This window comes from Phocoena phocoena, chromosome 12, assembly GCF_963924675.1.
Source record: "Phocoena phocoena chromosome 12, mPhoPho1.1, whole genome shotgun sequence".
Taxonomy (NCBI): Eukaryota; Metazoa; Chordata; class Mammalia; order Artiodactyla; family Phocoenidae; genus Phocoena; species Phocoena phocoena.
In genome coordinates, this window is record NC_089230.1 from 56,095,421 (window position 1) to 56,118,261 (window position 22,841).

At 34.0% G+C, this 22,841-nt stretch overlaps 1 protein-coding gene across 3 annotated transcripts in view; it reads right to left on the reverse strand.

The window, feature by feature from the left end:
- The window catches only part of GRIK2 (glutamate ionotropic receptor kainate type subunit 2), a 625,962-nt gene that overhangs the window by 213,400 nt on the left and 389,721 nt on the right, over window positions 1–22,841 (reverse strand). For all 3 annotated transcript variants that reach the window (XM_065888797.1, XM_065888798.1, XM_065888799.1), the window contains exons 7-9: window positions 22,029–22,172; window positions 18,735–18,842; window positions 965–1,078 (exon numbers count right to left, since the gene is read on the reverse strand). In XM_065888797.1, coding sequence (XP_065744869.1) covers window positions 965–1,078; window positions 18,735–18,842; window positions 22,029–22,172 — 366 coding nt within the window. The remainder of the gene's footprint in view (window positions 1–964; window positions 1,079–18,734; window positions 18,843–22,028; window positions 22,173–22,841) is intronic.

A 22,841-nucleotide genomic window follows, 5' to 3' on the forward strand; every position in this document is an offset into this window, starting at 1 on the left:
TCTTTAACACAAGCCATTTTGTTTTGACATGCCTAGAGATCTGACATCCTTTGTTGTTACTATAAGGACAAGATTATGAATTCTTCCTGGCTTGATTTGCCACCATAAATCAAATTTAGAAATTATATGAATGCTAAAATTGTGTGGAGGTTTGTTCTGGACAATAATCTTACATTCCTATTGATTACCTGGGGAATCTTAAGAACTAGTATTGATAAATTTATTCTGTAGGTAAAAGTACTCACTAATTCATCAGCCCCTTGCTTGTCCTAAAATTAAGATTCCCATTTGCAGATGGCATGGTAGGCATACGTAAACATTACTGTGTGATCTAATTAAAATATATAATTATAAGAGAGGTAAAAATATCCAGCTTATCAGTATTAATTTAATTCTATTGGTGATGAAAATATTTCTGGCTTAAAACAGCACTTGTCATTTGATTTCATTACAGAGATTAGTAAAGTAAAAGTGAATTTGCCATGATGAAAACAATTAAATTGAAATCAAGGTTAAAATATAATTATAATAGAAAAAGTCCTGAAAAATAAATGGTATGCCCTCTGAAATATACCTGCAGGAGATGAAAGCAGAAGCAAAGTTCACATGCAGCTCCTCACATAAGTATATTTATACAGCTGCATGTCCGTGTACTTTTCAAACCTTAACATTGACAATTTTTCAATAGCAACTAATTTTGTAGAAACATAAAGATTTCCAGTAATATATGAAGCTGTATTATTAATCAACATAAGCAGCCCAAACTTTAATATAATTTATATCATTGAAAGCTAACAAAATAAAACTGTGACTAAATTAACATTGACTCATCTGTTATACAGTAACTGCTAAATAACTGTAAAATATATTACATTCTGTTCATTACTACTCCAATTATAATGTCCTTTTCTATCCATTTCCATGTTTACCTACATTTATCTAAAAAGAATGGAAAAACACTTACCAAAATGGTGGTAACTATCAAAGAACGATTGGATAAGGAATCTGTGATGTTGGCTGGCTTTCCCTTTTGACTTTCTGTCATATTCAGGCCACTGGCTGGATCCCAAGTTCCAATCTATAAAATAGCATATGTACTTTGTAAATCGTCCATCAGGCACCTGGGAGAGAGCACTGAAGAGAAAGTTAAGACTGCTAACACTTATTATTCACATCTGCTGCATTACCTGCTGTTGTTGAAGTAACGGCTGCTTGTTTTAAGCATGATTCACTGCTTTGTGAAGTGTGTCCAGTGAAGTGTGACATTAAAGAACAAAATGATCCATTGCACGTCTACAGTCAGTGTGAGGAGCTTAATTTTCCATTCAGACTTTCATTCACCAAGATAAACTACTGCTGATGATACCTTGATAGCTGGCTGGAAGCTCATTAATAGCACATATTTTTGACAGTAATGGATCTGTCTTATCCTCTCATTACAATGATAACATGCCATATTATATGGACAAAGCTAAAAGACAGAGCAAAACCTGGAGATCCAGGGTAAATTAATAGGTAAAAGCAGGCTTAAAAGAGGCATTAATTCGTATTCACAAAACCCCCAGTAGGGCAAAATCATACCCCAGATTACCTGCAGAGCATTTAAAAATATACATTTGCAGCTTTAAGATACTCCAAGGAAAGGAGATTACAGCATATCTCATCTGGATAACCCATTCTAATACTTCCACTTGTATTCTATTCAATATGTATTTTAATTTAACTAATACCCTCTGATAGATTAGGCCATATACTCTCTGTGTTCAGACATTTTATACTCACTGAACACAGTCTATAGGATGACATAGAGCTACCTCTGGAGAGATACATATAAGCATAAGATGCCACTAAATACATAGATTGGGTGGTTTACATACATGGACCTGCACCATTGTATGTCATGTAACAATGGTGACCAGTAAAGGAAAACAGAAACAAAAGGAGACGCAGAGTCAGTATTTCTTAGTCAGCATTACTTTTCCTCACCCTCTCAAACCTGGGAGTCATCAGTAGTGAAATCTGTCTTACGTATGCCCCTAGCCAATTACTCAACTTGTTTTCCTCAGATGAAGCTATAAATTATCAATTTCTTTTTAAAGTAAAGTTTTGTACATACAGATCTTCCTCAACTTATGGATGAACCCATCATAAGTTGAAAACATTGTTAAATCAGAAATGCATTTAGTACACCAACCTACCAAACATTAGTCTACAGTTGTAGTCAAAATCATCTAACACAAAGCCTATAATAAAAGGTTGAATATCTCATGTAACTTACAGAATACTATACTGAACTATAATGAAAAACATGCTGGTTATATGTACAACAGGATGGTTGTAAGTGTATTAGTTGTTTACCCTGGTGATGGAGTGGCTGACTGGGAGTTGGGGCTCACTGCACTGCCAGCATCACAAGAAATTATCGTACTACGTATCACTTGCTCAGAAAAATAAGATCAGAATTCAAAATACAGTCTCTACTGAATATGTGTCATTTTTGCACCATCACCATTGTAAAGTTGAAAAATCATAAGTTGGGAACTGTTTGTAAATTAAATTATCTTTAACGTGACATTGATTTAGCAGGTGACATTTACTCTGGTCTACCTAAATATGCTAACAAGGGTCTCATCAGCATAAATCCAAATTAAATGTTATGATCTTTTTATTTTCTTTATATTTTATCATACATACTCTTTTTGATCTCTTCATTTGCATAGCTTTCTTAGTAACTTTTTAAGATATCTATCTCCGTTTAATTGGAGAAGCACAAAAGTAGAAATGTTAATAACTTCTGTTCTTCATAAGAATAGATATGTCATTCTAATAGTTGTACATAAAAGTAAATCTCAATGCGCTTTTTCAAGAACTTATTTGACTATACTAGGAATTCAATATAAATGTTTCTAGTGATGTTTAAAAAAGAACCTCTTGCCATATTTTCTCATATTTACTTAATTTTCCTCTTACCGTGAAAAACTATATATTCCTAATGTTTGTGTCAGTAAAGAAAAAAAGTCAAATAATACAGTAAGGGGAAAAAAAGAAAAAAAAATCTTGATTCAGCATTCTTTCCAAAGTAAATTACCTACTGATCTTTTAAATTACTTTAGACTGAGACTACCATGATGTCATAAAGACAGAGACTAATTATAATTTAGGGTCAATAATGGAAAGTTTTCAAGGGCCGGACAGGTAGCATCAATGTGTGACGTGAAAGGGCATAAGCCAGTAGTAAGAATTTCCAGGCTAGGGAGTGAAGTTTTTAAATCTCACAAAAATCTCAAGGCAGAAGAGCAAGAGGGGCCACAATCCCAACCCGCTCTGCTGTGTGCCTTGGGCTGCATGTTCCCAGAGCAGGTACTATTTTCAAGTTCCCAGCAAGGCATCACCAGAGTTAGAAGAGGCCCTGCTGGGGACCTGGGTGGAGGACAGAAGGGATGTCGAACCTAGAATGCCTGCCTGACCTGCTTAAATTGTTTCAATTTCAAAATCATTTAAAAAAAATAAATCTACTCTGTTGGCTAAACAAGACATCTGCAGATTGTATTTTGCAGTCACTGCCATTTTTCTGCCCCTGATCTATAATTAATACCTATTACGCATTTGTCCTTTAGATTTTATTTCCCTTTTTTTCATTATTGGTTAAATAGATTTCTTTCAGACATGTAATTCTACCAGCCAAAGCACTGGCAAACATCATTTGCCCACTGTCATCTGCCAAATGACACCCTCAAGCTTGACCAGTAAGTTTTTCAACTTTGTAATCAAATCACTAATACAAAATATTGCCCATTTCACTTACATCATCCTCCATGATTACTTTTATAAAAAATAATTTAGCTGAATGTTCATTCTTCTAAACATACTTATCTAGTTTCATCCTCTGTCAGTTGCTTTTCTAGTACTATTGGGATGAAAGGGTTCTGGCTCATGAATCCATAATTATCTATAATCACAAATATTACGTATCCCTTTTTATAAATCTCAGGCTTCTGAGCAGAATATTATGAAGTTTCAGAAATTTCAATGGCATAACATTTTAAATCAAATAAAATTTTGTATGATTCCCAGATTTTAAATCTATTAGGACTGTATAATTCAAAATTTTGTACTGATTGAAGAACTTTTCATCAGTGGGGTTTATTGTTTTGTTTTGTTTTAATCACGAGAGCCATTGATTAAGTTAAGACAATCTTTTTTCTTTTAATCTATGTTTGGAACCATGATTTTTTTCATTATATGATTTAATCAAGTCATTTATTTTTTCTCAGTTCCAAAATTTAATAAAGTACTCTTGATCTCACAGAGGTATTTTAGATAGAGTGAGTCTATATCTTGGCTGACTTGGATACTTCAAGTTTATGGTTATCTTCTTGGTGTAAATATTAATAGCAACCCTCTTGTACAATTAAAAATGTCATGGTTTGGATACTAAATGATAAGGTCACTTTAATTATAAGCATCAAGTTAGATAAGTAATTTGAAAGTACTTCAAAAACCACAAAGAACTATAGAAAATTATGGTATTATTCATTTTTCTTATTTTATATTCTGAATGGTTCTGAAAATAAATTGGCTCTTCTTCATAAAAGGAATGCATATTTATTGTTGTCAAATTATAAAACACACAAAAAATATAAAAGAGAACATCAATTTAAACTTTGAACCTACATACATACCCATGTCAATCATAGCTAATAAAGCTTAGTGTATTTCCTTCAAGTCTTTTATCTTTACATGTATGTTCCTTGCATAATTTCCATCATAGCCTTGTTGTTAACGGCCCAGACTCTGAAGGGGGTGTCAGACAACCTGAATCCCATTACATCTCCACCACTTACCACCAGGGGATTGCGGCACATTACTTCTCTGTGCCTCAATTTCCTCATCTATAAATGGAGGAATAACATTATCTACCTCACAGAGCTGTCGTGAGGATTAAATGAGAAAGAAGTCAATGCAAGGTGTTTATAAGTGTGCTACAAGTATTATATAAATTATTAAATACATCCTGTTTCTATACTATTTTGAGCATTTTCTTCTGGCATTAAAATTAATCAAATTCATAATTTGAATGATTGTATAATATGAACATCATATAAACATATCACAATTTAACTATCATTGTTAAAAACAAGGCTTTAGTAAACAGAGTTATTTACAAATATTTGCCCATGTCTTTTATTATTTTAAAAACAAATTCCTAGAATTGGAATTACTGAGCCCAAATAATATGAATTATTAGGATTATTAGTACATGTTGTCATATAACTTTCCAAAACTATTGTTTTGTTTGTTATCATCCCCCTGACAGTTCATGGTATAATACAACTTCCTAACAATTCATCTTCTACTTTTAATAGTTTGACTTACATAATTGAATGATACTATAATGGTTTATGACTGTTGCCTTTATTTCTAGATAGTATGTTTTATCACATAAAAATAACTTTTTATTCTAAGTAATTCTTTTCACCTAAATTTCCAGGACCTAGTATTAATCATGCTTACCTTATTTATATATTTGCATTTGCTGATAAATAATTATCTCTAATTATACTTTCAACATACTTCTCATTCTATGGGTTTCTTTATAAGCAGCTCATCATGAATGTTTTTAATGTCCTATCCTTTTTCTCCCTGGATCTTATTTTTAACCTTGTTCCTTTCATATTTTCTGGTTTTCATTATTTCTTTTCTACCTCTGGATATTTTGGTAGACACTTTTCCCTGTGGTAATTTGTGAGATAACAAAGTTTTCAGTCTACTAAAGGGGTGTGGTCAACATTTGTTTAAACTTTTACAATCACATCATAAAATCAATATTGAATCATAAAAATTAAAATGGCATCTATTCTATGAAGATTCACTACTTTGGTTCATTCTGCTACTACACATACTGATCCATAGTTTTAGTTAATTTAATCTGGCGTTGTGGACACTGCCTCTCATTTTGCTTGACATATCATAGATCATCTCTTTTCCAAGGAAAACAAATGTAATTTTTAATATAATCTTTAAAACTATTATTCAAAAACTTCTCTCTGTATGCTTTAACTACTTTTACTGTTTACTAGGATTTCTAGCCAGTTTCCTCTTTTTGAGTATTTGCTTTCATTTATCATTGTTCTTATAGAAGACAATTTATTTGTAAAGGATAACTATGTGACATGCTTCTATCTGTAGATTTGAAAATATTTTTGTCATGTTCCTGTACAAAGAAAACTTGACTAAATAAAGACATATTGTGTCATAGCCTTCTTCCTTTAAGAGCTCTGTTTTAGTCATGTTTTCTATTATTTAATGTTACTAAAGAGACTGAGGGCAGTCCAATATTTGTTTCTTTTTTGGTAAATATTTTTTTATTGAAAACTTCTAGTAATCTCTATTTGGAAGTTTTAAATCTCAATCAGGAGGGAGAGAGAGAGAGAGACATAGAGATAGAGACTGCAATTCATTTTTCATTATGTTTGCCAGAAATATAAGGCATTTCTCCATTTTCTGAAGGTGAATTTTACTTCATTTACAATTTTCCTAAACTATTCATGTGGTCATGTTTTCTATAAATGCTATACTTATTTATTTATTTATTTATTTTGCGGTACGCGGGCCTCTCACTGTTGTGGTCTCTCCCGTTGCGGAGACGTGCAGGCTCAGTGGCCATGGCTCACGGTCCCAGCCGCTCCGCGGCATGTGGGATCTTCCCGGACCAGGTCACGAACCCGTGTCCCCTGCATCGGCAGTCGTACTAACCACTGCGCCACCAGGGAAGCCCAATAAATGTTATACTCTTTAAATGGATGTTTTCACTCTTTCACTACCTTACATATGTATCTTCATCACTGATAGAAACATTGGGAAAAGCAGTTCCCTCTTCTGTGTAGCAATGGACAGAACAACTTATGTATGCCCCCAACACAGGAGTATCACATTACATTTTAATTGTAATTCTTTTTTTAATCACTCTCTAGTTAAAACTTAAATCCCCTGAGGCTAGAGACTGATTTACTCATCCTTTTATCCTAAGGCCTTTGAATACAGGACATACTAGGGATTTTCTGTGTGAGGGTTTTGAATATACTGGTCCTCTTTGTCTCAGAAATTCCATTTATGTTTTACTTTGAATTAAAATTATATTTCATTTGTATGTATCATATCTTCTTGTGTTAAACTTTAAGTGCCTTCAAGGAGGATGTCACAACTTTGAAATTTAGATAATAAATACCCAATGAATATTTATTGAATAAATGACTAAACGGAATAAATGAGTGAATTACTACATAATGAAGACTTTCAGGATTTTTTAGGTTGTTAACTTTCCACACCTATTCATTCATTCATTCACTCAGCAAATACTGAATGTATACTGTGTCTATTCTTTCATATTTACATATTTTGTTTTTCATGTTTTGTTCTTCATGTTCTGTTCAAGTTCTACCTTAATATCATCTTTAACTTTGAGAGTAATAGGTCACATATCTTTGCTACTTATTTGAATTTTTCCTAAGTTACATTTTATATGTGTTAATATAAATATTTGTAAGAATTTTATGTATTTTATGCTTTACATTTTATACTTCTCAGGATTTTTAAAAAAATTCTTCATATAATTTCATTTGGTAAAATATATTTTCTCTTTGGTTGCTTTATTTTTTTAATGTAGAAAAAACATTTGTTTTCTGAATGATTTTTAAATTATTTATCTGAGTATCTCGTTAGTTAGTTGATGCTTTATTTATCTTTGTTCTTGACAGTTTTCTCAGTATAAATTTCCTTTGTTTTGTATCTCATATTACTCCTTTATGTCCAAAGAATGTTTTTCTTTCCTCTCCTGAGCTACATAATTGCTTGTCTCATCTGTAATTAGCATTTTATAATTTCTTCTAAACATGTAAGTTAGCACTGCTTCTTGTAAGCAGAATCAGTGAGACATTTTTTATGCTCTGTGGAATGTGCAATAATAATTTGTTTGACAAGTATATCAAAAACTTTCTCAGGTAGGAACAAAATAAACATTCCCAGCTAAGTGTAAAATATTAGTTATATATAAAGTCAATCTCATTTAAAGTTAAGAAATAACTTCCCCACTAAAAACCAACTGGCACAATAGGATCTATCAAAATTCTATTTACACTGTCTTATTGCCATTTACTAACAATATAACCATGGATGTTGGAGAATGAAAAAAAAAGCAATACAGTTTTTCATTATAGAGTAATGTAAAAAGGAAAATGAATTCTCTGATTATACACTGTTTTGACTTAATTTTAGACATATTCATCTGTCTTGAACAAAGAACGTTAAGTGGTACTTTTCCAAAGAAGGCCTGTGTGGTGATCGTGAGAAACCACACTGTACATTGTAAAACAGTGTTAGCATAATGTAGAGTTTCCATCTAACACCCTATACAAAAATAAACTCAAAATGGATTAAAGACCTAAATGTAAGACCAGAAACCATAAAACTCCTAGAGGAAAACATAGGCAGAACACTCTTTGACATAAATCATAGCAATATTTTTTGGATCCCTCTCCTAAAACAAAGGAGAAAAATGAACAAATGGGACTTAAAATCATTTGCACAGCAAAGGAAACAAAACAATCAACAAAATAAAAAGACAACCTACTAAATGGGAGAAAATATTTTCAAATGATATGACCGATAAAGGGTTAATATATATTCAACATACATAAATAGCTCATATAACTCAACAGCAAAAAAACTAAACAACTCCATGAAAAAATGGGCAGAAGAACTGAATATACATTTTTGTAAAGAGGAAATGCAGATGGCCAACAGGCACATGAAAAGATGTTCAACATCACCAATCATCAGGGAAGTGTAAATCAAAACCACAATGAGATATCACTTCACACCTGTCAGAATTGCTATCATCAGAAAGAACACAAAGAGCAAATGATGGTGAGAATGTGGAGAAAAGGGAGTCCTTGTATACCAAGGGAACTATTTTAATTGGTATAGCCACTTTGGAAAACAGTATTGAAGGTTCTCAAAAAGCTAAAAATAGAGCTACCATATGACCCAGAAATTCAACTCCTGGGTACATATTCAAAAACAAAAAAAACAAAAATACTATTTTGAAAAGATACATGCACCCTGATGTTCATATTGCCAAGATATGAAAGCAACCTAAGTGTCCACCAACAGATGAATGGATAAAGAAGATATGGTGTATATATAAAGGAATACTACTCAGCCATAAAAAAGAGTGAAATTTTGACATTTGCAGCAACATGTACAGATTTGGAGGATATTATGCTAAGTGAAATAAGTCAGACAGAGAAAGACAAATAATGTATGACATCACATGTGGAATCTAAAAAAATATTACAAACCACTGAATATAACAAAAAAGAAATAGACTAATAGAGAACAAATTAGTTGTTGCCAGTGGGGAGAGGGAAGGAGAGAGGGGCAATATAGGGGTAGGAGGTTAAGAGGTACAAAACATTATGTATAAAATAATCTACAAAGATATATTGTACAACACAGGGAATATAGCCAATATTTTATAATAACTAAAAATGGAGTATAACCTTTAAAAATTGTGAATCACTATGCTGTACACCTGTAACTTATATAATATTGTACATCAACTATACCTCAATAAAAAAAAATCTTCCCAATAATTAGCTGCCTACAACCACATGACCCATACAGTTTGCCTTGCATTGTATTTACTATTTCTTTGAGAAGAAAAGGCATTCCTGATAGTACTGTTTGAGGGTATTGAGAGTTAAAAAGCATAAGGAAGGTGCTGGTATTAAATGCTAATTTACATTTGGAAGATATTCTCTCCAACTGACTGAATATACTTTGGTGAACTGCATGTTTCTCGGTTAACTAGTGTAACCATTCTTTCTGGATAATTTGCAAACTCAGGTTTCTCAAGTCTATATGGAACATGAGTAGTGAGGACAGAGTTTTTACAACACAGTAGCTTTCTTACTAAGTGTTGCAGGTAAATTAGAGACTTTTTGACTTCATTTACTTCACCCCTTCCTGTGTTAAATTTTTAAATGGAAAGTACAGATAGTTACTTACATTACTTTCTAATAACAATGAATAGTATTGTACTTCCATTGGGTTAAGTATTAACAGGAGATCACTTCAGAAAGAATTGTCATCTGATCTCTCAACAATAAACATGAAACATTTCCTAGAAATGCCTATGTGCTCCCTGACAGGGAGAAATCAGAGTAAAGAATAATTACCTGGGAACTGAGTCTTTTTCATACAGAAGTGATTTGGCCTATGAGTACAGCACAAAGAAACCTTCAGTTAACAAATTTTCTAAAACTGTCTATTAACTAGTTAACATGGGTTCTGGAATTTCACCATTTGAGAACTACAGCATTGATGTGAAAGCAATAAATGAATAAGTATATAAAATAATGATCTTACAGAAAGGGATGACTAATCTAAACATAGATTTTTCACCCCTAAGGTTTTTATTTTTGTTTAGGGCAAAGTCAACCTTAAAAATAAAGAGTTAAGAGACAGGTGGTAGTTCTGATTTTTAAAATAAAATTTGAATCAATGAGTTAACTGTTCTCAAATATAATGACATGACAATATTAAATTAAGGGCCATTTTTTGCAAGGATAAAAATGTAGTTCATTGATTTATTTGAAATAAAACCAATGTATTACAATTACATTTAGTATACATGTTTAATTCAAATTCAGTAACTGAAAGAAAAAAATCAATATTTGATATTCTCTGATGGACCAAAGTAAGAAAGTGTGTGCCCTCAAGTAAGGCAATCCTATTGATTTTTAAACATAAACATCATACAGAGCTTTCTTAAATATTTTACCAACCTGAAGGTTAAAAGTTATCAAGCAAAATAATAACTATAAATATACTGACACAAACCAAAAAATGTCAGTACAGTTGTGAAATAGGGCATGTAATGATTCTTTATAAGAGTTGGACAAATTAAATGGTTAACATCTCTAAAAAAAGACACTAAGTTTGGGTCCTGCCTGGGATCCAGTTTTGCTTTTTAAGAAGCAAACAACACATTTCCCACTGGCTTAAAGATTACTGGTCAACATCACCATTAGCATTGCTTTCCTACATAGAGGCAAAAGAAATCTCAGTTCCTAGGAAAGTTGGGGGTCGTTGTTGCCATGGGGACCAAGATATATGTATCAAATGCCATCAAAGAGAGAAAGATAAAAGCTGCTATGCATTAGGTTTCTACAGATTAAAAAAAAAAAAGTCTCACTTATCTAGTGTGGATTTTCAGATTTAGATAAATTTGGAAGACTGTAAATTCCATTCAGACACCTTTTTCACAGGGAGCTAATGACTATAGGATTTTACTGGCAAGAGAAAGCGCAATAGTAAAATTTTCTACAGAAATTACCACTTTAAAAAAAATATATATATATTCTACCAAGAAAAAAAATCTTCAAAAAGCACTTTGAAACATGTTCTGTTCCTGGAACATATATGCCTGTAAACTCAGGCAGGCATGGTTTCACTACTAATTCTCACTCTCTCCATATATTATCAAAATATTTGAGTTTTCAGCGGGAAGCCTATGGATTGCTGATAGCAGTTTCTCTACTGGTGGGTAAAAATGCAAGCAGTGAATATTCAGAAAACACAGATTTTAAAAGTTGAAATGAAGCTTCACTTGAAAGTAAAATATAACAAATTTAAACTTTTTAAAGGTTTGCAAATATGGATTATTTTGATTTATATTATTTATATAAATACTTAATTTTGTAGAAATTGGCAAACATATATTACATAAGATGGCTTTTTATAGCCAGTTTTCTTTTCCAAGATTTTCCCTAAAGATGCACCAGTTAGAAGCTGATTTTATTATAAAAGCACGCTGAGGCAAACACATGGCATGACTGTTCACAGGCCTATACAATTCCAGGACCCTTAGCACCATTTCTGGCCAGATAAATGTATTAGTTTGATCTTTGTTTTTTTCTAAATTAATATAATATTACCATAAAAGCCAAGTTCAATAAGGATTTATTAGGCCTTTCCACTGAGGAGGCAGAACATTCTATTCTCCAAGTTCTATTTTCATATAAATATCACATTTTAAGAGACTATCAGCAAAATAACCAGAACAGATAACAAATTCTGATGCTACAGGAAGGGCAAGAGAGGTACACAGGTATGATTTTAGTTTAACATTTCTACTTAGAAGAAAATATTCTCTAGTATAATAAAAATCCATTTGATCAATAAATAAAGTATAATAGCAAGAGACTGATTCTTTTTTCTTGGAAAGCACATGATGTACATAGTTGTCACAATGGACATTCAATAATAAAATTCAATAATATGGTAGGATTAAGCAATTTTATTATTGCATTATAGTTTCTTAGAAGGAATTCTTTTCAAAGTTTGTTTTTTTTTTTAATGCCCTTTAGATAGCTCAGCTAGCAATGGAAATGCACCATTTTCGTGTAGTGTCAGTTCAGTTCAAACCTATTTTGTGTGAAACCCTTCCAACTGTTTTTGCTCTAAACAGAATCTTTTTGAAGTAATATTCTAAGAACCTTCTGAGTATTTCTTAGTATCTTTTGCCATTAGTCATGCTTTTGTTCCATCTGAAGCTGGTCTTTCCTAAAACATAGCTAAGCCTCAGAAGACTAGGTAAGTAAGTTAAGCCATTTCCAATGGTAAATCATATCCCAGTTAAATATTATATTTAAAAAACCCTAAAAATATCAATTTTATTGTCAGTTATGAAGACATTTTTTACTTCCTCATGTCAATTATGTCCATTTTTCTTGGCCGTTTTTCTTTTTGCTATTTCTCCTTCTTCTTCCAAGTTCCACTGACAGACTGAATACACAAATAGATAACAGTCAGACCATGTACGACAATAGAACTTTAACCAGATCCTCTGAGCAAGCATCATGGGAAGCCAAACCACAACCTCTGCAGCAATCTGCCCAGAATGGTCAAGATTTGTTCAATAACTTGCAGCTTCCTTTTTTTTCCCCTCTCTTCCAACTCAGGAGCAACCAGAGAAACTCACCAAACCAATCACCCAAGATACCTTGCTTCTTGTTAGCCCACCTCCAGTTTTCTCATGCCAACAATCTCCAATCAGAGCACACCTGAGGCTTTCCCAAATAAAGCTTTTCCACTCCCTTGCCTGCCCTTGAATCTCTGCCAAATATACGTTGCTCCCTTGCTATAGCAAGGTCTGAATAACAACTTCTGTTTGTTCTCATCCAAGTGGTCTTTGTTTACTTCCACACATAAACTTACAATAAAAAAAAGGAAAATTTATAAATAGAATATTTATTTTTACTCATCGATGTAATGAAGTGTCAGAAAGTATTCAACTGCACTACGTAGAAGACCAGAGATGCCACTGGTGCATCCTTATAAGCTCAGACTTCAGTGCTGCTTTCTCCTGTGCTATAAGATCCTTCACCCCTTGAATTCTTGACCCACTACCCCAGCCCACTGATTGTCTGACTATTGGATTTCTCTTCCCACTTTGTAAGTATGGAGCAAAGCTGGAAAAAGTGGGGGGAAAAAAGCTCTGCTATTGGAAAATAACTCTGCACCAGACACCTGAGTAAGTATTCTATGTGAAGTATCTCTTATGATTCTCATAGAGATCCTTCATTTGTTCAACAGTCAATAAACATTTCATGAGGATGTACTTCGTGCCAGACACTTTGCTAGGCCTTGAATATGTAAATAGTGAGAAAGGAGACACATTTTTCTGCACCTAATAGGATGTGTATTCTGGCTAGGGACGCAGCCTTAAAAAAAAAAAAAAAAAAAAAGTATGTAAATACACAATTATAGGCAGTGTCAGGAAGAAAAAGTAGAGGACACTATGAGAAACTTAAATTTGATTAGGCTTAGGGAATACCTATCTAAGGAAGTAAATGTAAGCTGCAACCCCCAGGATGAGTAAGAAGTTAGCCAGGCAAAGGTGATAGGAATGGGTATTCCAGACCGGGAAAACTCTACTGCCAAAGTAATAGAAAGTCTTGACCTTGTGAGGAAATGAGAAACAGCCAGTATAGCTGGAGCATAGAAAACCCTTGAGAAGATGGTGAGAGTTGAGTGGGAGAGGTAGGGAATTCATTGTAAATCATGTTTGGATCTTAATCAAAATACAATGGAAATAAAGGGATGAGTTAAATTAGAGAAATGACATGGATCATTTTGCTTTTAAAGACATCCATTGGCTGCTATGATTTGGCGAATGGATTACAAGGAGGAGTAGAACAAAGGCTTGTTGGGGCTCCAGTGTATGTGTCCAGGGTAGGTTCCCCTGGCCATGATTGTAGCAATGGATTTAGGGAGAAATGGATGGATTCTAAACGTATTTTGAAAGTGGAATATACAATACGGTCTTTGAACTGACCAGAAAAATTCAAGCTGCGAAAATCACTTATTCTGGTTTCCTTTTCCTATTGTTAGTAGTTTCAATACCAGGATCTTAAAGAAAGAAATTGTCCTATTATTGCCTGAGGTAGACAAAGTTGCCTACTGTTTTATCCCCTTATTCTCCTTCTTTTGCTTTAGAGAAGGCACTGCCATGGCCCAAGAGCTTGTCTGGACAGGTGTGGTTGGTTGTGTATGCGGTATTGGTGACCCTCCTTAGACCTGCCACCTGTGAATAACTGCAGGAAGGAAGAAATTAACACATCCTCTCTGGAGGCTGACCGGAACCAGGAAATGTTTGACTTTACTCCCTCCCCTTTTAGTATAAAAGAAGCCTGAATTCTAACTCAAGCAAGATGGTTCTTTGGGACACAAGTCCACCGTCTTCTCAGACTGCCGTTTTTTTTGATAAATTTGTTATTCCTTGCTCCAATTAAACAAACAAACAAACAAACCAGATGTGGTTTGTTGTGTGTGAGGTACTGGTGACCCTTCTTAGACCATGGCTAACTGGGCTGGGTTCTAACCAAGATCTCCATCGAGATAAAGGAGAAAGATTTCACTTTGATCTATGAACCCTATCTAAGTGGAAAACTGTGTCCAGAGTAGCATTGTAACTCCAAGCTCAGTTCCCTGAATATGTCCTACTGAATATGTCCTAGTGGTGGAAGATGTGGCTGGTCGTAAGGGTTCTTTAGTAAATAGTTTGATTGTCAGAAATATACCTGCTCCTTCCTGGTTTATCTGCTCCACAGTTACAAACATCAGAAGTATGGATTTTCCTCCTATTAACGGTTTCAATCCTAAGATTCACATTTCAGAAAATGATTCAAAATATATCATTTTAATGACATACAAGCAAGAGATCTTTCTTTTTAGCACATTTCACTGCCCAATCCTATATTACTGGGTTGGCCAAAAAGTGTCTTTGGTTTTTTAAGTAAAAATAAAAGACACATTTTTCATTTTCACCAAGAACTTTATTCAACAATGTATTCACCCTTTTGTTCCACTACCTTCTGCCATTTTTCAGGCAACTTCATAATTCCATCTTCCCAAAACTTTTTATCTTTTTGAGCAAAGAACTGTTCCAGGAGCCTTTTACAGTCTTCCAGGGAATTGAAATTTTTTTCCATTAAGAGAATTTTGTAAAGTCCTAAATAAATGGAACTCCGAAGGTGCAATGTCTGCTGAATATGGCAGATGAATCAGAACTTCCCAGCCAAGCTGTAACAGTTTTTGCCTGGTCATGCAGTCGTACGTTATCCTGATGGAAGATTATGAGTTTTCTGTTGACTAATTCTGGACACTCTTCGTTGAGTGCTGCTTTCAGTTGGTCTAACTGGGAGCAGTACTTATTGGAATTAGTTGTTTGGTTTTCTGGAAGGAGCTCATAATAAAGGACTCCCTTCCAATCCCACCATATACACAACATCACCTTCTTTGGATGAAGACTGGCTTTTGGTGTGGTTGGTGGTGGTTCATTTCACTTGCCCCACGATTTCTTCTGTTCCACATTATTGTACAGTATCCACTTGCCACTGCCCATCACAATTTGTTTTAAAAATGGAACATTTTCATTATGTTTAAGTAGAGAATCGCATGCGGAAATACGGTCAAGAAGGTTTTTTCTGCTTAACTTACGTGGACCCAAACATCAAAGCGCTTCACATAACCAAACTAGTGTAAATGCTTTTCAATCCTTGATTTGGATATTTTGAGTATGTCGGCTATCTCCCGTGTGGTATAACATTGATTGTTCTCAGTTAATGTCTTGATTTGATTGCTATCAACTTCACTGGTCGACCAGACCATGGAGTATCATCCAGCGAGAAATCTCTAGCACGAAACTCTGCAAACCACTTTTGACACGTTCAATCAGTCACAGCACCTTCTCCATACACTGCACAATCTTTTTTTTTGCATTTCAGTTGGGTTTTTACCTTTCTTGAAATAATAAAGCATAATATGCTGAAAATGTTGCTGTTTTTCTTCCATCTTCAATATTAAAATGGCTACACAAAAATTCACCAATTTTGATGTCTTTTTTTAAATGCACGCTGATATGACAGCTGTCACATACAATCTAAAAAAATTATTTCGAATGAAGTTAAAGACAACTAAGTGCTACTAGAGCCATCTTATGGAAAAAACTGAATGAACCTTTTGGCCAACCCAATATAATTTTATGAATCGATTTATAATTGGCAGGTTTTCTTCACTAGAGCAAAACCTTCATAGGGGCACAAGATAGAAGTTCACTGCATATTTGTTAGAGAATTAAATGAATAAATAAAGTGTGCTGGTCAAAGATGACCAAGACAAAACTAGGAAAAGGCAGTAGCATGAAAAGATAGAATTGAGGATAGTTAAAATTCCTAGCCTCAACCCCTATTAACGTATTTCCAGGTTCTTTTAGAGACCATGATATTTTCACTTCAGCCTGTCCAAGAGGGAAGCCCTTCGCACTCTACTTTTTTTGAGATGGGGAATTTGGCCCAGAGAAGTTGGATGGAAGGATGACGTTCACACACTTGTTGTGATACAACTAGAAGAGTAACTTAAGCCTCCTGAATCACCATCTATTGAATCTTCCAAAGTGTGAATTCTATCAAGGTAGGAACTGTTTTTTCATCTATGGATTGGTAACTATACTTTTTAGGAAAAAATAAAAGTAAAATCAACAAAACTTAGGAGCCTTAATGAGGCAGATATTGTTACCACCCCAGGATGCAGTTGAAGATGCTGTGTTTTAGAAGGATTAAGAAACTTGTCTATAAATAGTAAATGGCAGAACAAGGATTTGAGCCTAATTTTTTCTGAACACAAAATATTGATGAATGTCACGTCAACATTTATAACTCACATTGTGATACCTTGCTTATCGATATGGTAGATCCTCACATATACTTGGTAACCATTATATTCAGGATCTTTTTATAATTCACACTAGAGCCTAGGAAAACCTTCTCTAATATTTTCTTTGAGTCCAAGGGACTGGGTCTATGGTAACATGAAGAGCATCACCATTTTTATGTTGATGTGTTGAAATACAAGCAGTGGTCGAAGCTCATCCTAGTGACTTAGGTATTTCCAAACATAAGATAATAACATCCACAGTAAACACTGAGATAAGCCCATATGAGCTGACTAAACTCCACCATTATCAATTCCAGTTTTGGGTATAAACTAATGTTGTTATCTTGGAAGTAAGGTAATTAGGAAGTGACAGCCTCACGAATATTTTAGTTCCAGTTTATTATAAAAGATTCCTAATTTTGCATGGTCTTGAAAAAGGGTACAACCTGAAACTCTCAATGAGAAGAGGTAATACCCCTGTTAACTTCAGTCATCAGTTGGCCATGATATACTTCTTGTCCTGGTGATATCAAAAATGTGTGTTTTCTCATTCCTGCATCATTTGAATCAACATTCATATATACTATTTTCTCTCAGGCTAAAATACCCCTTATTTTGATTCAATTTCCTTCTTCAGTTTCCATCTATGAATGATGCTCCATGTTCAATTGTTAGCTGAAACATAACTCATTATCTTTAAAGCGATGTTATTTCAAAAAGAATTTTTTCTCAAGTTCTTACCAAAATATCTTTTTAATCTGTAACTTTCAAGGAATCCATCAGAAAACAGCTAAATGCATATATTACAAACTTACACTAAAATGTTCTTAAAGTAAGCACACACACCCAAATTCTATAAGCCTTTCTTGTACTTTACCTCAATACCTATAAATGGAATCAAGAAAGATAGACCCAGTGTAATGTGTAGCATTTGTGTTCATACCTAATTTACTCATGTATATTAATTCATGCATTTCTCTTGAATTTGATCCAGCAGCAGAAACATGTTTCAGTATTTAATCCTTCTGTATGGTCTGCTCTAAGTAGGAAAGTCTATGAAGGCCTGTGATTATAAGCTGCATATACAAAGATTCATATTACATCAAACATTTTCTAATTATTATATCAAATCTTACAGCTAATTAAGATTATATTAATATATTATATTTATTATTTTAAATTAATATTATATACATTGTATGCAGAGAATCAGAAAAACCTGATGAGAAAATAAAAACATTTAAATTGCCTTAAGATATCCTTTATCCTTGAGTCCTAATAGTCAATTATTATATTCAATATATATATAACGAATTGAAGATGTATATTTTTAGAGTTACTCAATAAAGTTAAATGTCAATGAAATGTATCTACAACAGGAAATATTGCTTTATCTCTTCACTAGGATATGTTTATTTAATAATTAAAATAAGTAAACTGAATGTCTCAAGTACCTTTTCCAGACCTTCTTCCTTGAGGCTGATCACATCCAAATCAAAATCTGTTCGTAAGCCATTGGTTTTGTTGAAAGTTATTCTGCCTGTGAGGCCTTCCCAATGTGCCTATGGGGAAAACAAACAAACAAACAAAACTCATAAATTAGTAAAGGATGAGAAGATAAAACAATTTTGTACAAAATGTTTTACCTTTTGTTACTTCTCATAAATTTACATTGCTATACATTTTTATTCTCTTCTGAACTATGACAGAGGTTTTTTCTAAATATGATATCCTAGTCTCAGTAAAAATTTATTGTAAATTTTTCATTTTAAATAATGCATTTACCAGGTATAATTTTCCTTTATGAGAAATTTGTGGCGTATGTTTTAAATAGCAAACCTCTTTTAGCAAAGTGAGAAGAGTTTGGTCACTTATAATATTTATGAGATAGTGACTATCTTGCTGGAGATTACAAATAGAACTACTATTATAAAATACCACTCCTAACACCAAACTAATATAAAGTAAACATTTTATTACAATGAAAGAAACTGAATCTAGGAAAAATTATGCGATACTGCTTCAATTATACATTTTCCTCTTACAATAATTAACTTATTACTTTATTTTTCTTTGTGTGAGGCTGGGAGAAATGTATCAAAATTACTTCACATCAAACTATACTTCCAGTAGAAGGCTCTCTCCAGGTAGAAGGGGGTGAGAATACAATAATCTAGCTACACAATGGGTTCATCCCTCAAAGGTGAGCAAATAATGAGGTTTTTTTTTTTTTAAATATAAAATGATTTCCTATTTTGCTGGTTATATAGCCCCAATTACATGTTTGTTTGTTTGTTTGTTTTTTGCGGTACGTGGGCCTCTCACTGTTGTGGCCTCTCCCGTTACGGAGCACAGGTTCCGGATGCACAGGCTCAGTGGCCATGGCTCACAGGCCCAGCCACTCCGCGGCATGTGGGATCTTCCCGGACCGGGGCACAAACCTGTGTCCCCTGCATCAGCAGGCGGACTCTCAACCACTGCGCCACCAGGGAAGCCCCTACATGTTGTATATTATTTGTCATTTGCAAGTAGCTTGGGAAAATAGTTACATATGAAAATTTAAAATAATGTAACATATACTCACAACTATGTTTGAAAGAATATATACTGAGACTCAAAAGCAGTAAAGCCCAGTAGATAAAGGGTAACATTTCAATAAGGATTACAGATGGATATCATTATTACTACATTTCTTAGGCTCCATGTGCTTCTTGGATACTTATGTGTAGGGATTCTAAAATAGATTTAGGCTAATAAATTACAAATAAAATAGAAAAAAAAAACCTATAATATATATCTCTATGCATATTGCAACAGGTCATCACTGAGTTTACTGTGTTAACAGGTCTCCAGTAAGGAAGAAAAAAATTTTATTAACTCAACTTCGTCCAAAGAAAATAATTGCAGGCGGTTAACAAAAATCTGTATTTAGTATAAAAATAAGCAATGGGATCAAGAAGTACAGAAGCAGAAGTGCAGAACAGTAAAACAAATCTGGGTTAAAGACAGCACAGGGAAATGTATACCAGGTGAAACTGTACAACTAATAAATCCAATCACAAATTCAATTCTGGACTTTCCAGCAACCAAAGCAAAGAAGAAAATATGATGAACTGTAACATACAGGATCCATAATTTAAGACACACCAATTGCCCAGGAGAAACTCAGCTTTTCCTGGTACTGAGACCTGACAGAAATGTCTCTTTTCGGTCCTCATAAGAGTGACCCTGTGTGATTTAATGCAGCGGTCTCCAACCTTTTAGGCACCAGGGACTGGTTTCATGGAACACAATTTTTCCATGGATGGTGGCGGGGAATGGTTCAGGCGTTAACGCGAGCGATGGGGAACAGCAGATGAAGCTTTGCTCGCTCACCCACTGCTCACCTCCTGCCACGTGGCCTGCTTCCTAACAGGCCGTGGACCGGTATCAGTCCATAGCCCGGGGGTTGTGACCCCAGATTTAGTGGACAAGATCCTCAATAACACGCTACAATAAATACAATAGCGAGTTTCATACAACAGCCTCTTACAGGGTTGTTTGACACTTCTCAGTTGTCAAGTGCTGCATTCAGAAAAAGCTCCTCTTCAACTAGCCAAACCAGGGTGCTATGTTTGCAGCCCTGTGATGCTTAGTTTTTTACACCAGAAGTAAATATAGAATGTGGAGTAACAAAAGAACTGCATACTGTTCTAGGAGTATCATTTCATCTATCTGAGAGTTCAATAACAATTAGACAAGGAAAATTCACGGATATTCTTTGCCAAGGACCTGATGATTCTTAATTATGATTCTATTTGCACTTTTATTTTCATGATGAGTAGTTTATTATATGATGAGCTGATGATTTCTTTTAAGCCATTAAAGAAAAATTTTATATGGTAATAACAGCTGTGACTTTTCATAGCAAAGATTAAATTTTCATAGTTAAACTTTCATATAAAAACTCCTAACTCAACTATACTTTAATAAAATTTTTTTTAATTAAAAAAAACTCCTGTTGTAATCAAATAAATAGTATCCTTAGCTGACAAAGGAATTTCCTTCATGAGAGGAAGAATGGGAAGAATATGTGTGCATGAAGTGAGTGTGTATGTTTGTGTGTGATCTTTAAGAGTTTTTTTTTTTCTCACTATGGGCATGCTTGGTCTAAAACTATAACAGACATAATTAGAAATGATACATGGCCATAAAATGGTTGTATTATGCAACATGAAGCAAACTTTGCACTTTCATGAATCCATATTTTGTTTTATGTTAACTCTAATACAATTAAAATAACTAGACGTTATACTTAGGAACCATAGCTCTAAAAAACAATTCTTGAAAACTTACAAATTGGGTGTAATTTAGTGTAGTGCAAAGGGCATTCCTGTTAAAAATTCACTGCATATCATGTGGCCTATGATATAACCATTCTTCAAACATCTATGTTTCCACATAAATGAAAAGTAACATACATAAAGATTCAGAAAGGTGAAAACTAACAATGTCATAAATCATAGGTCACTGATTTTCATCTGTTCACACAATCACAGATATTTTGTAGGAAAGCCATTTATTTATCATGTAATTTTTCCCTTCCATATTATTTAGTAAAAATGTTAATTTTGCTTGTATGGGGAAAGGTAGAAAGTTTAATTTAAGAGATAAAAGTAAAAGGTCACCTGTTAGGAAAAATGCAATAATCTCAATTCATTCAGCTTGAGGACAAGCAAGACAGGACAGATGTGCTTCTCCTGACTCACCTCTTTAATTAGGCTCATGAAGCGGGTCCCAAAGCGCCAGGGTTTGTGTCGATTGCACTGTAAGGAGCTGACTGTCATCTGGGGAAACTGCTGGACGCCCACAGACACCACGTGCACAGCATCATACATGAGAGCAGCATCCGTCTGAAAGCCGAGAGAAAAGGAAATGTGGCATCAATACAACACGGGAGACCCATGATAGGTGGTTTAGAAGTGGAGAGAAGGAAAGGGTGAGAGAAATAAATACCCAGTTTTTCTTCATGTAAGGGAGAAAACAGTATCTCCACATGCTGTGGTTCTCTTAAGTAAGATATTGTGATCAAATTACTTCATGGGCTCCATTAGAACATCTGACCTACCCTCCCTTTCCTGAAGTGATAACCCAATTTCATATCATCCTAGTATCTCTGCTGAAGTAGGAAATGTGTGCAGACATGCATTATTTCATTTTTTGTCACACCCTTTGTCTCTTACTCTGTTCTGCATGCGTGCGTGCACGTGCGTGTGTGCACACACGCACACACACAAGGAATGCCAATGTGAACATTTTGAATGGTTACATAAATTACATATTGTATATAAAAGTAAATAAGTAAATAATTTCCTTGCATAGGAAGAAAAAAGAAATTTTAAGAGATTCACCTAAAAAGTTTAAAGATATAAACCCTAATTTTTTCTGCAATTCAGCTTTTCAAAGGGTTCAATCTGAGAAATGATGCTAGAGTGTTGAATCTCAATACATGTGTTAATCCCTTTTCAAGAAACTAAGCTTAATCCCCTGTCCTGTCTTCTTTTCCCCAAATTTCCATATGA